At 54.6% G+C, this 12,851-nt stretch overlaps 2 protein-coding genes across 2 annotated transcripts; one reads left to right on the top strand and one right to left on the bottom strand.

The window, feature by feature from the left end:
• Nucleotides 1-318: 318 nt before the first annotated feature.
• Nucleotides 319-5,463, bottom strand: LOC104561929 (aflatoxin B1 aldehyde reductase member 4). The gene is made up of 8 exons (XM_062013260.1): nt 5,460-5,463; nt 5,125-5,397; nt 3,725-3,912; nt 3,148-3,252; nt 2,287-2,383; nt 2,091-2,190; nt 1,266-1,395; nt 319-802 (listed from the first exon to the last, which is right to left on the bottom strand). Exons 1-8 carry the CDS (start codon nt 5,461-5,463, stop codon nt 641-643), a joined length of 1,059 nt encoding a protein of 352 aa, XP_061869244.1. The 3' UTR covers nt 319-640.
• Nucleotides 5,464-5,473: 10 nt separating this feature from the next.
• On the top strand, nt 5,474-10,292 carry SLC66A1 (solute carrier family 66 member 1). Its single transcript, XM_062013193.1, has 8 exons — nt 5,474-5,772; nt 5,997-6,215; nt 6,763-6,892; nt 7,104-7,191; nt 7,841-7,995; nt 8,197-8,289; nt 8,792-8,977; nt 9,633-10,292. Exons 2-8 carry the CDS (start codon nt 6,046-6,048, stop codon nt 9,729-9,731), a joined length of 921 nt encoding a protein of 306 aa, XP_061869177.1. The 5' UTR covers nt 5,474-5,772; nt 5,997-6,045; the 3' UTR covers nt 9,732-10,292.
• The last annotated feature ends 2,559 nt before the right edge of the window (nt 10,293-12,851 follow it).

Here is a 12,851-nt window from a genome sequence, read left to right as displayed (position 1 = left end):
CTGTCTCTCTGCAGCTGGGGAGCCCAGAACTGGCCACAGGACTCCAGCTGAGGCCTCAGCAGGGCAGAGCAGAGGGGCAGCACAACCTCCCTGGCCCTGCTGCCCACACTCTCCTTGCTGCCCCCAGGCTGCCACTGGCCCCTTGCCCACGAGGCCACGTTGCTGCTCATGTTGAGTTTGTTCTCCCCCAGCACTGTCAGGTCTCTGTCCTGGAGCTGCTCTCCAGCAGGTCACCCCCAGCCTGTGCTGCTCATGGGCTTGTTCCTCTCCCCCCAGGAGGTTCCAGCCAGGTGACAGGTACCATTCAGAGGTAGGGTCTGCATTAGAAAATGTTTTATTCTTGTACACAATCATATAAGTAATCACACTGAAGTGGGGCCTTCACCCAGTTACATCTACATTTTCACCCATCAATCACAGTTATGTGCTGTGTAGAGCTGAGGGGATAAAGACTAAGGTGCAGCCCAACAGGGTAAGTGCTCAAAGCATTAGTGCATCCTGCAAAGCTTCATTCATCCAGCACAATCTCAGCCCACCTGCAGCCAATGAAAGGAGCAGGGTGGGCAAACAGCTCTGCTGTTCTTCCAGAGCCTTGTGCTGGATCATCCTCCTCTGTGGCAGCCGCTTTCTTGCCCAATCCCTAGCGGAAGTAGTTGGGGCAGTCGTGTGCAGACAGCTTCCAGGCTTTATCAAACGCTTCCACCACAGCTGGCAGCAGGGGACCCTCTTCACTGTAGTCAAGGTTCTGCTTTAGCTGCTCCAAGCTGGACATCCCAACAATCACTGTGTCTCCCAGAGAGCCCTGGAAAGCAAGAGTTGCTCATCCTTAAAGAAATGTTTACCTGCAAGGCCACATGTGGAATGTTTCTTTCCAGTCAAGAAAAGCCAGCAGCTCACTGACACCACAAAGTTCTGTGCAAGGCCAGAACATCTCCCAGTCAGGCCAACTCAAAAGCTGCCAGATCTTTTCTGTGGGGAGATGCCAACATGTCTGAGATAGGGAACATAGCCATTAATTTCCTAGTGTGATGAAAAGCAAAGTCCTTTCCTTGCAGGGCAGCTGTCTGGGTGGGAAGCCAAGACCCTGCTATCTGGCATTTCAAATCTTCCAATCCCCTGCATACCGTGGGGAAATGCAGAGCTGGTTCATTCCTGCAGGCTGGCAGGCAGAGCCTGGACAGCAATACTCACTCTGGAAAGCTTCAGATTCAAAGAGAACTCTCTGTACACGGCCATGACCCCGTTTGTGTGCTGGTGGTGCTCACCTGCAGCTGGGAGTGGTGGTACATCCAGCGGAGGGCAGCAGAGGTCAGGCTGGGCGCGCTGGAGCCATAAGCATCTCGCAGAGCTTTTTCCACTAGGGCAATTCCTTCGAAGTTGTGTTTCTTCCAATACCTGCAAGAAGAAGAAATGCTGTTGTTGCCCTTGGGACCTCCAGTGAATCACTCATCATGCAGTGAATCTGTGGGAAGAGCCTCATACAGCTCTTCATAGCCTCTGAGGGCTTCTGCAATCCCCCACTGCAAGCCAGGAGGAAGCTGAGCCTAAAAACCACTCTGCAAAGCTCAGGCACAAGCTGCAGCCCCAGACACAGGTATAATTGTTTACAGAATCCCAGAGTGGTGGGGGTTGGAAGGGCCCTGCAGAGCTCCTCCAGCCCCAGCCTCTGCTACAGCAGCTTCCCCTGGCTCAGGGGGCACAGGAACGTGTCCAGCTGGGGTTGGAAACCTCCTGAGAAGGAGCCTCCACACCCTCCCTGGGCAGCCTGGGCCAGGGCTCCCTCACCTCAGCACCAAAGGACTTTCTCCTCCTTTTCCAGGGGAACTTGCAGTGTTCCAGCTTCTGTCCATTACTGTCACTGGAAACTACAGAAAACCAGTGTCCCTCCATCCTCCTGACAGCCACCATTTAGGTATTTATCAGCATTGATGGGGTCCCCCCTCAGCCTTCTCCACCTTAACAGCCTCTGGGCTCGCATTGCTGTGCCAGTTTTGGTCAATTCTGCTTCCACACAACCAATTATTAGTGTGTTTTATTTATGTAGCAATTCCTGCTGCATCTTCCTGCTCTTCTATCAGCTCCAAACTTACCTGTCCCTATAGGCTTGAGCCCAGTCATTCCCAAAGAACCTTCCAGTGGGCTGGGGTGTCTCTTTGTCCTCATACTTGTGCTTGCCCGTCAGCAGCCCTCCTGCAAAGAGTCCACACTTCATTTAGGAACAGGATGGTTCTTCTACAGCCCCCCTTATGGTTTTGTCTCAGAGCTTCACCCTTCCCCTGCCTGTACCTGCAAGTGGATTGTAGGCATAGAACCGCAGCCCGTAGTACCTCAGGCAAGGGAACAGCTCCGTTTCCACCTGGCGAGTGGTTGCGTTGTACATACCCTGCACAAGGAGGAGGGAGACAAAGAACTTCAACTGTTAGCTCAGGGCAGTGAGCAAGAACACCTGAAAAAGCCCTTTCCCCACCCTTCCCTAACAATACTCTTATCCAGAGGAGTGGTGTTGGGTCACACAAGGTTATCTGCTTAGGAACAGGTTTATATAGAACTTTGAAGTTCTATATAAAGAGTCACTGACTCAAGGGACAAAACATGCACTCAGCTTGTTCTGAGTGGACACAACAGGACAGCAATGGACAGAAGCTGGAACACAAAGTTCCACTGGCACAGGAGGAGAAGCTCCTTTGATGCTGAGGTGAGGGAGCCCTGGCCCAGGCTGCCCAGGGAGGGTGTGGAGGCTCCTTCTCAGGAGGTTTCCAACCCCACTTGGACACGTTCCTGTGCCCCCTGAGCCAGGGGAACCTGCTTGAGCAGGGGGTTGCGCTGGAGGAGATCTGCAGGGCCCTTCCCACCCCCACCACTGCGACACTGTGATTCTGAGATGTGATCTCACTCACTTTCTGGTCACTTCTGTCCTGAAAGGACTTCCCAGGCTAACTGCAGCAACTTGCTTTTCTGTGTTTCTATCTGGCACAACTGGGGGCTGACCTGAGCCTGGGGCTCCCAGCTCCTTCCCCACAGTGACTGTCCATTGCTGTAAGGACACAGAGTGCTATCTGTACGCTGTTCTGATCCGAAGCCTTGCATTCTTTCTGTGTGTTTCATCTCAGCCTCCACAAAAGAGCATGGCAAGGCCCCATCCCTCACCTGGTACACAGTTGGCATCACCCAGTTGTTGTATTTGCACATGGTGCAGATTTCTGCGACCTCCCACGCTGCATAGTTTGACAGACCGAGTTCTTTAAACTTCCCCTGCAGATAAATGAAACAGTCCCAGTCTCTCAAAGTGCATTTGTACTCAGTGCAAGATGCAGTGAAGGGGACAGCCACCAAATTTTAGTCCAGTTCCCTGCTCATCTCTGTCCACCTCTTCTAGATGACTGTCAATCACAAGGCCTGACAAAAAGACTTCCCCTGTTTCACGTTCACATTACACAGCACTATTACATTAGTTCAATTCAGGAATTCCTCACCCATTACCAGCACTTATCTAAACTTAGTCACCACATCTGAAAGCAAAGTTCAGGTATTGTTAAGGTTTCCAAGAGCTTTTGAGAACAAAGGCCACGTGAACATGTGACAGAGTTGGTCATTTGGCTTTGCTGTTGCCCCTTCCTAGTGTTGCACAATCCTGAAGCCACAAAGGGCACAACAAGCAGCCCTTGTTTCAAAGGCACGGAGCAGGGAATCAAAGGATGGGCCAGGCTTGGATTTTGCACCTTACCTCTTTGTGCAGCTCATTGCAGGCACGCAGTGTCTCCTCCACAGGGGTGTCATGGTCAGGAAGATGGAGGTAGAAGAGCTCCACACTTGTCCTCTTCAGCCTCTGCAGGCACGTTTCCAGCTGTGATCGCACACTCTCAGCCTTCAGCGTCTTCCCATACATAGGATTGGCCTTGGTGGCAATTTCCACTGGCAGAGAGAAAGAAATAATGAGCAGGGACATTTCCACCTCCATGAAGGCAACAGGGATAAGGGAGACAACACAAGTATTGCTTGAGGTGTTTCAGGGATGGCCTGTCTCCTTGAGAACCACATCAGCCTACTAGGGGAGACCTTTCTCCTCAGGGACTGCACATCTGCCCTGCAGAGGCTTTTCTCCTCAAGGCTTGGGGGTCACCTTCCCCTCAGGGGTTGCTGCCAGCCTGGCAGGGAAGACCCTTCTCCTCAGGGAATAGGTCCTGGGGAAGATCCTTCACCTCAGGGAATGGGCCCCAGGGAAGACCCTTCTCCCCAGGGAATGGATCCTGGGGGAAGTTTCTTCTCCTCAGGGAATGGGCACTGAGGAAGACCCTTCTCCTCAGGGAATAAGTCCCGGGGAAGACCCTTCTCCTCAGGGAATGGGTTCTGGGGAAGACCCTTCTCCTCAGGGAATGGGCCCCAGGGAAGACCCTTCTCCTCAGAAAATGGATCCTGAGGAAGACCCTTCTCCTCAGGGAATGGATCCTGGGGAAGATCCTTCTCCTCAGGGAATGGGCCCCAGGGAAGACCCTTCTCCTCAGGGAACAGGTCCCGGGGAAGACCCTTCTCCTCAGGGAATGGATCCTGGGGGAAGTTTCTTCTCCTCAGGGAATGGATCCCAGGAAAGACCCTTCTCCTCAGGGGATGGATCCTGGGGAAGTTTCTTCTCAGGGAACAGGTTCTGGGGAAGACCCTTCTCCTCAGGGGATGGATCCTGGGGGAAGTTTCTTCTCCTCGGGGAGTGGGCACTGAGGAAGACCCTTCTCCTCAGGGGATGGGCCCCAAGGAAGACCCTTCTCCTCAGGGAATGGATCCTGGGGGAAGTTTCTTCTCCTCAGGGAATGGGCCCCGAGGAAGACCCTTCTCCTCAGGGAATGGCTCCTGGGGGAAGTTTCTTCTCCTCAGGGAATGGGTTCTGGGGAAGGCCCTTAGGGAATGGATCCGGATCCTGGGGGAAGTTTCTTCTCCTCAGGGGATGGGCCTCGGGGAAGACCCTTCTCCTCAGGGGATGGGTTCTGGGGAAGACCCCTCTCCTCAGGGAACAGGCCCCGGAGGCACTTTCTGGGGGTCGACTCCCTCAGGGGTCGGTGCCAGCCTGGCAGCCAAGACCCCTCCCGTCAGAAAAGCCCTTTCTCGCCACAGATCGCCCCACCACGACCATACCGGGCTCCTTGCTACCCGCCAGCAGCGTGCCCAGGATACGTTCGGACTCTCCGTCGGCGTACATATGAGCGGTATCGAGGAGGCGATAACCCCGCCGAAGGAACTCCCGGAGCATAGCGGCACTGGCCTCAGGCCCGGCCCGTCTGCCCATCTCCATACAGCCCAGCACCACTCCGGGCCGCGCTCCCGTGGCCGCCATCGCTGCGTGTGCGACCCCCCCCCCCAACAGCCTTGTGTTCCCGCTCTGCGCATGCGCGGGTCGCGGGGACGCGCCTGCCCCCCCACAGACACACGGTGTGTGTCTGTGGGGGGGCAGGCGCGTCCCCGCGACCCGCGCATGCGCAGCAGCGACCGGCGCCGGCCGCCTCACGCAGCCTTCGGTTGGGCCTCAGGCACCGCGCGGGATCTGCCCCAAAACAACCGTGTTTGCGGGGAAAACAACAGAACAACCCCTTCCCTCAACGGGCAAGCTGGACAAACACCCAGAAAAGCTCATAAAGAAGCAACGAGTTTCATTTCCTTCCAAAACAGCGCGTCAGCAAAAACAACCCCTGGCAGCTCGCCGAGGAAGCAGCTGATGTGAGGGGAAAACAGCGAGTTTCGCCCCAAAACCACCCTTCTCCTGGAGGAAAAGAAGAAAAGCTACGGGTTTGTAGAGGGAAAGCAGCGGGTTTGAACTGGAAAGTGTAAAAAGCTGAGAGAAAAAGCGGGGGTTTGGTGAAGAGCGACGTGAAGGCGCGGGGGGGGGGGTTAGGCCGCTTCACACCGGGCCGGGGGTTGTCTCTGCTTTAGGCCCCGTTGTGCCGGGCTGCCTGCCACAAGCCCTCACCCTGCTGCTGTACAAACACCTTTATTCCCTCGTGTCCCCGCAGCTTTGTCGCCGTGTCCCCGCAGTTCGGTCCCCGCTCGGAGCCGGGCGCGATGGAGGCGCGGCGCTGGAGGGATGAGCCCCGAGGGAATGTGTCCGACTGCCCCAACGGCTCCCGCTGGGTGATGGAGGTGTTTGATGAGTGTGCTCAGGACGGCCGGGACATCGCCAGTATCGTGCTGGGGTTGGTTTCCATCCTCTGCTTTGCGGCTGCGTCTTTTCCGTGAGTATCGCTCCCCAAAGCTGGCCGAGCCCTTTGCTGCGGCAGCTCCTCTCCCAGCATCAAACCTGCCTGCATTTATTACATCCACCCGGCAAAAACAGTGTGGGCTTGGGAAAGTGGGGGTTTTATAGGAGCAGAGGGTGCACAACAGCCCCTGAGCCTTTGTTGCACTTGGCAGCTGTAATAAGCCACGTAAGGCAGCTGCAATGCTGTCCTTGCAGGTCAGACGGGTGCAATAAAGGTTTCCAGGAGCTTTAGGCTTCTTGGAAGTGCTGGGACAGCTATGGCAGATGTGGGGAGTCATGCTCAGTCTCAGTGGATCATGAGATGATTTCGTAACCAGAGAGGAGGTTTCTGCAACTGGTGCTTCTCCTCACTGTTTCTGCCTCCTCCCCAACCTCCCCCTTCCCTGTGCCTGCTGTGGGTTGGGAGCAACTGGGGAAAGATCCAGGTGGGAGCAACAGGGGAACCTGGGGATGGTTCCCAGGTAGTGCCAAACTGGCTGGGGGTTATGGTTTATGTCACTGCTCAACTCTTCTCTCTGCAGGCAGTTTTACCAAGCCTGTAAAACAGGCATCATGGACCAGGCTCTCTCCATATATTTCCTGCTGGGATGGCTGGGTGGAGACCTCCTCAACCTCATCGGTTCCTTCCTGGCTCATCAGCTGCCACTGCAGGTACCAACCGACTCACTGGGGCTGGGTCGTCTCTCCAACATCCCAGCCTCCAGGCAGGAGGGATGAGATGGGTGCTGTTGAATTCAGCACTGGGAACCAGAGACCCAAACAGCCCAGGGATGCTCCCTTCTCTCCCAGGGGTGCTGGGTGATCCCAGCCATCAGCTGGAAGCCTTTCAGCAGGCAGGTCCAACCCACCCTTCTCCCCACAGGTTTACACGGCTGTTTACTACGTGCTTGCAGACCTGCTGATGCTCTCTCTCTACTGCTACTACAAAGTGAAGAACCAGGGTAGAGGATGTGAGTTGGGGTTCTGAGGGTACTGGGGCTGTGTGCTCCTCTTGGAGTGTCTTTTGAGCTGCCTTGTGCTTGGCTGCAGAGACAGGAGGGGAAGGAATCCCTGGGGGAGATGCACTGGGGCAGATGCTGCAGATACATCCATGGAGCTATTAGTTTGGAGCTTGCTGGTGTGGTTTGGGTAACCTGAGCACCTCTGCAAGCCAAAAGAACACATCTGGGCAAGTTCCTGTGACTCTGAACACGTTCCTGTGCCCCCTGATCGAGGGAACCTGCTTTTAGCAGAGGTTTGGGCTGGATGAGCTCTGAAAGGCCCCTCCAACCCCCACCATTCTGTCATTCTATGAAAAGCTTTCAGACAGCAAGGGCTGGGGGGTGATTTTTAGGAGCCATAAACCCAAAGAAACCCAAGTATCTTGGTCTGCTGAGATAGGAGCAGCTTCCTTCCTGATAACTTACAGATTGCCCATATCACTGTGAGATAAAGCTCCCACAGCAGCTATTGCCCGAGTTATTTGGTGCTGCTGTGCTGCCACAGAGATAAGAGAGAGCTGGAGGGTCTCTTTACCCAGGGGGAGTCCTGGCACCCACCAAGGCTGTGGGGCTGCACTGGGGAGCCCTCCCTAACCAACCTCTGCTTTGTTCCCTGCAGTTGCTGCCCAGATCAATGCAGTTTTCATCTTCCTTTCCCTGGGGATGGTGTCGACTGTTTCCTTCCTGGGCAGAGGAGCTGCCATGGCCCAGGAGCCAGCAACATTTAGAGGGAGGTCTCTGCTGTCTGCTCACGTGGATGAGTCTGGGTCAAAGGTGAGCTGGTTCCTAAATCTGTGTGATGGGAGGACAGAAGATAAAGTGCCCAGCGGGGTGGGCATGGCCAGCGTGGTCCTGCTCAGTGCTCAGTGGGGTGAGGGGGAGATCACAGGCTGTGGGAGATCACAGGGCTGATGGGGAGTTCTTGGAGTCATGGTGTGGATGGTGAAAGCATGGGACTCCCCCTTTGCCTTGCAGCCTTTCACCAGGAGCGAGATCGTTGGGTTCACCATCGGCTCCGTCTCCTCCATGCTGTACCTGTGCTCCCGAGTGCCCCAGATCTACACGAACGTAAGTGCTGCCCCGTGAGCAGGGCAGGACAGCAGCCCAGGGCAGGACAGCAGCCCAGGGCAGGACAGCAACCCAGGGCAGGACAGCAGCTCAGGGCAGGACAGCAGCCCAGGGCAGGACAGCAGCCCAGGGCAGGACAGCAGCCCAGGCCTGGGCACCCCCTGGGCTCCAGACATTGAGAACTGAAGGGAGGCTCTGGGATCATTGTTCTCCTCATTCCTCAGAGGTCTCCATCTCTGATCACTTCATAAGGGACTGTGTGTCTGCATTTCTGCTACACAACCTGATTCATTTTCTCCTCTTCCCTTTAACATACCAATATTTTGAAGGTGGGGCTTTCATTTGATCTTCATTTACAAGCAAAAGGGGAACTGAAAGGCTCTTGGCATTGAGTCACCAGCTGTTTTCTTCTGGTTTTGAGGAGAGGGTGACTAACACTGCTTTCTAGTGAGGCATCAGAGACCTGCACCCAAGTTCCTCTCTCTGTCTCCTCTTCTTGCAGTACAAAAGGAAATCCACCACTGGGGTCTCCTACTCTCTCTTTGCCCTGGTGATGCTGGGGAACTCGCTTTATGGCCTCAGTGTCCTCCTGAAGAACCCTGAGCCGGGACAAGGGGAAGGTGACTACGTCCTGCACCACTTCCCCTGGCTGGTGGGCAGCCTGGGTGTCCTTGCCCTCGACATGGTTGTATCCTTTCCCCCGTGCTTCTCTCTGGGATTGCACTCCACCAGCTCTGCAGGGAGTGATCCCACCAGGCAGGGTTAGGCTGTAGCAGGTAGGTTGATGCTACTCACAGAATCTCAGAGTGGTGGAGGTTGGGAGGACCCTGCAGAGCTCATCCAGCCCCAGCCCCTGCTAAAGCAGGTTCCCCTGGCTCAGGGGGCACAGGAACGTGTCCAGGTGGGGTTGGAAACCTCCTGAGAAGGAGCCTCCACACCCTCCCTGGGCAGCCTGGGCCAGGGCTCCCTCACCTCAGCACCAAAGGACTTTCTCCTCCTGTTCAAATGGAACTTGTTGTGTTCCAGCTCATGTCCATCACCCCTTGTCCTGTCAGTGGAGACAACGAATTGTCACCCCATCCTCCTGACACCCATCCTTTGGGTATCTATAGGTGTTGCTGAGGTGCCCCTTCAGCCTTCTCCAGGCTGGACAGCCCCAGGTCCCACAGCCTTTCCTCCCCACACATGTTCCAGTCCCCTGATCACCTTAGTAGCCTTTGCATTAAGCTCATTGTCCTGTTGCCACTTCTCCTGGCACAAACAGCCTGTTTTTTGGGTGGTGAGACCCAACATGCCCCGCAGATCTGCTCATGCTGGTGTGAAGAGCCTTAACTTCTTCTCAGATCTCCTTCCAGTTCCTTGCTTATCAGAAAGGAAGAGCCAGTACCCACGAGGAGAGGGATGCTCTTCTTGGTGAGCAACGTGACAGCCTGGAGAGCTGACAAAGGGACCTGCCCTAGAGAACAGGGTGATGCTGATGAGAAAACGGGGCTTAATGCTGGACAGTCCAGCCCCTCCATCCTGGTGCCTTTGGGAGAAGACCTGAGCCCGTGGGTGAGGTGTTGTGCTGCTGAGACATTAAGCCCAGGTGGCAGAGGATGCTGCTGAGAAGCCTCCTGCCTCTTTGGTACCAATGATGTTATCAGGATAATCAGGGAATTATTTGATACCTCAAAAGATGGCTCTTTGCTGCTCTTACACCCAGAAGCTCGATCACTTCTGCTTTATCTGCTGCCTCTCAGGGGTGATCTGGAGCTTCCTCAGTACTGGCAAACCTGAGAAGAGCCTGAGGGGCTGCAGGGAGGGGACAAAGATGACTGATCTGCCATGAGCACCCTTACCTCTGTGAGCCTCACATCTCCACCAATGGGCCCTTTCTGGAAGATAAAGCAGTGGCTGGAACCACTTGAGCAGGAAGGAGCAGCGTAACCAAAGTGATTCAGTCCACTCATACCGGTTTTAATTAGCACACTTGCAGGGCTATAAAACAAGTCCATGCCCCACGTGCTTCCTTTGCTTTTATTTTGCTGGTTCATCTGGCAGCTCCTGCCTCTTTCTTAATGCATCTCATAGTCCCCATGTCCCTGACCTCTGGTTTTTTGCCTCACCCATGTTTTAATTGTGTGGATTTCTCAAGGGAAGTTGCTCCTTTGCTTTCAGGTTGCCTGGGGAGGCAGTGACCCAGGCAGGGAGTGCTGCCCTCTCTTGTTGATGAATTTATCCCCAACTTGATGAATTTATCCCCAACTTGATGAATTTATTGCCTTCTTGAGGCCCTGCATACCACCACAGTGGCTTCTGAGACTAAGGCAGTCCTGTTCCTAGAAGAGCCTGCAGTTTATGATCTTACAGGGGCTCTAGAAGAGAAACAGCTTGTTCCAAATGTGACTTGGTGGTAGGCTCAGAGCTGTAACAGCCCAGCCAGATTTGTACACAAACCCTCAGGTCATGGGGCTTTGAGAACCCCAGAGTGCTGGGGGTTGGAAGGGCCCTGCAGAGCTCCTCCAGCCCCAGCCCCTGCTAAAGCAGGTTCCCCTGGCTCAGGGGGCACAGGAACGTGTCCAGGTGGGGTTGGAAACCTCCTGAGAAGGAGCCTCCACACCCTCCCTGGGCAGCCTGGGCCAGGGCTCCCTCCCCTCAGCACCAAAGAGGAGAATAACGAAGTGCTACTGTAGGTTCATGGCTCCTGCAGCTCAGGCCTGTAGAGCTGCTCTGCAGTGAGGGCAGAGCCCTGCACACAACCAGTTTAAAGTTCCTCTGAGCCTTTTGTGGCTCATGTGCAGCTCCTTTCTGAGCTTCAAGAGTTCACACAAACTTCTCTCCAACTTCTAAAAAGGTTCTTCCTTGGGCTGAACTGAGACACACCAATAAAATCCCACTGTCTTGCTCCTCCTTCCCCCAGCTTTGAGGCACATGGGTGCCTCTCCCCAGCCTGTGTCCTACACACACTGTTAGCAGAGGCCTCATGGTCAGTACCCCAGCATGGGACCCTCATGGCCTGCAGCTGGCTGGGTGTGGAATAGCTCATGTTAGAAAAGCAAAACTGGAGCCTGTTGATCATTTCTGATACCAACAGCTTCAATTGACAGTTTCAGCCAGAGGTTAGTTCCAAGGGCCATGTGCAGCAGAGCCCAGCAGCTCTTGGCTTTCTTGGCTTTGCCAAAGGCTGAGTTTTCCCTCAGCCCACCCAAAGGTTAAAGCAGGGGAAGGTCTGGGTGAGGTTCACAAATCCCACTGGGACTGACCAGAGAAGGAACTTTTGGGTCAGCACTGATGGTTGGAACCATCCACCTCGAGCTGCCAAGATTACCCAACCCCTCTCCACTTCTGACACACCCAATGAACCCTTCTCCTTCCACTCCATCAGTTTCACGGTTGCTGGATGCCTGAAGAACGATCCCAACCCTGCTGCCTCCACCCCCCTGTGCCCATATCACAGCAGGGTTTTGAGTAAGCCCCATGTGCAAGAGCAGCAGTACCTGAAACCCTCCTGAAAACAACATTCAGCTGCTCTGGATGCAAGAGGGGGGAGGAAAAAAAGGGCAAAACAAAAGCTTTCTTCATTTCTGTGGAGTAGGGAAGGGATCATTGCCCTGGACTCAGCTTTGGTGAGGCTGCACCTCCAGTTCTGTGTCCAGGTTTGAGCCCCTCTCTACAAGGACATGGAGATGCTGGAGAGGATCCAGAGGTGGATACCAAGCTAGGAAAGGATTTGGAGTACGACTCAGATGAGGAAGGGCTGAGGGATCTGGGGCTGTTGAGCCTGGAGAAAAGCAGGCTCAGGGGAGACCTTCTCTCCCTACAACTACCTGAAAGGAAGCTGTGGTGAGGTGGGGGTGGGTCTGTTCTCCCCAGTAACAAGCAATAGAACAAGAGGAAACAGCCCCAAGTTGCCCCAGGGGAGGTTGAGGCTGGATGTGAGGAATGTCTTTGCTGCCAGGGCTGTCAGGCATTGGAAGGGGCTGCCCAGGGAGCTGCTGGAGGGGTTTCAGAGCTGGGTGGGTGTTGCACTGAGGGCAATGGGCTGGGACAGAGGCTGGGCTCCAGGGGCTTACAGGTCTGTCCCAGGCAGAACCATTCTGTGACTCCCATGCAGGGGCTGCTCCCTTCCCCACGTGCTCAGGGTTGCAGGTTGTGCTCTGGGAGACACCCACCCGAGCTCCAGCCGCTGCCAAGGGCCCCGAACAGCACAGAGCGCAGCTGCCACGGCCAGGAAGAGGAGAGAGAGAAGAAGGACACCAACTGCACACACTGCTTTCTGGCATTTTAGTTTTTATTATTTTTTTATGTTGTTTTAGCCTTTTTTTTCTCCTTTTTTTTTGTTTTTTCCACATGGAGGCTCAAGTATCAGCTGGAGATTCAATTTAAGCTTTACAAAAAAGAAACCCAAAATCAAATCAAAACCAAAGGAACCAAAAAAAACCCCTTTTTGCATTCCATCAAAATCGACAGGGAAAAAAAAAACCCAAAAAGCTCCTTGGAACCAGGCTATAGAAGAGCAGAACTTTTCAGCAGGTCTCCTAATGAACCTTCTCCTTGCAACTCTGGCTTCATCAGCACAG

This window comes from Colius striatus, chromosome 21, assembly GCF_028858725.1.
Source record: "Colius striatus isolate bColStr4 chromosome 21, bColStr4.1.hap1, whole genome shotgun sequence".
Lineage (NCBI taxonomy): Eukaryota > Metazoa > Chordata > Aves > Coliiformes > Coliidae > Colius > Colius striatus.
Note: the sequence above shows the minus strand (reverse complement) of the source record. Positions and strands in the feature narration are given on the sequence as shown.

Bases quoted from the DNA above. Each gene is read 5' to 3' on its own strand.
- LOC104561929 (XM_062013260.1), bottom strand. The intron at 3,913-5,124 runs GTATGGTCGTGG...TCTCTCTGCCAG, and splicing joins GGCGGGTAGCAAGGAGCCCG to TGGAAATTGCCACCAAGGCC. The intron at 2,384-3,147 runs GTGAGGGATGGG...CTCCTTGTGCAG, and splicing joins TGATGCCAACTGTGTACCAG to GGTATGTACAACGCAACCAC.
- SLC66A1 (XM_062013193.1), top strand. From the start codon at position 6,046: ATGGAGGCGCGGCGCTGGAGGGATGAGCCCCGAGGGAATGTGTCCGAC. The intron at 7,192-7,840 runs GTGAGTTGGGGT...TGTTCCCTGCAG, and splicing joins GAAGAACCAGGGTAGAGGAT to TTGCTGCCCAGATCAATGCA. The intron at 8,978-9,632 runs GTATCCTTTCCC...ACTTCTTCTCAG, and splicing joins TCCTTGCCCTCGACATGGTT to ATCTCCTTCCAGTTCCTTGC.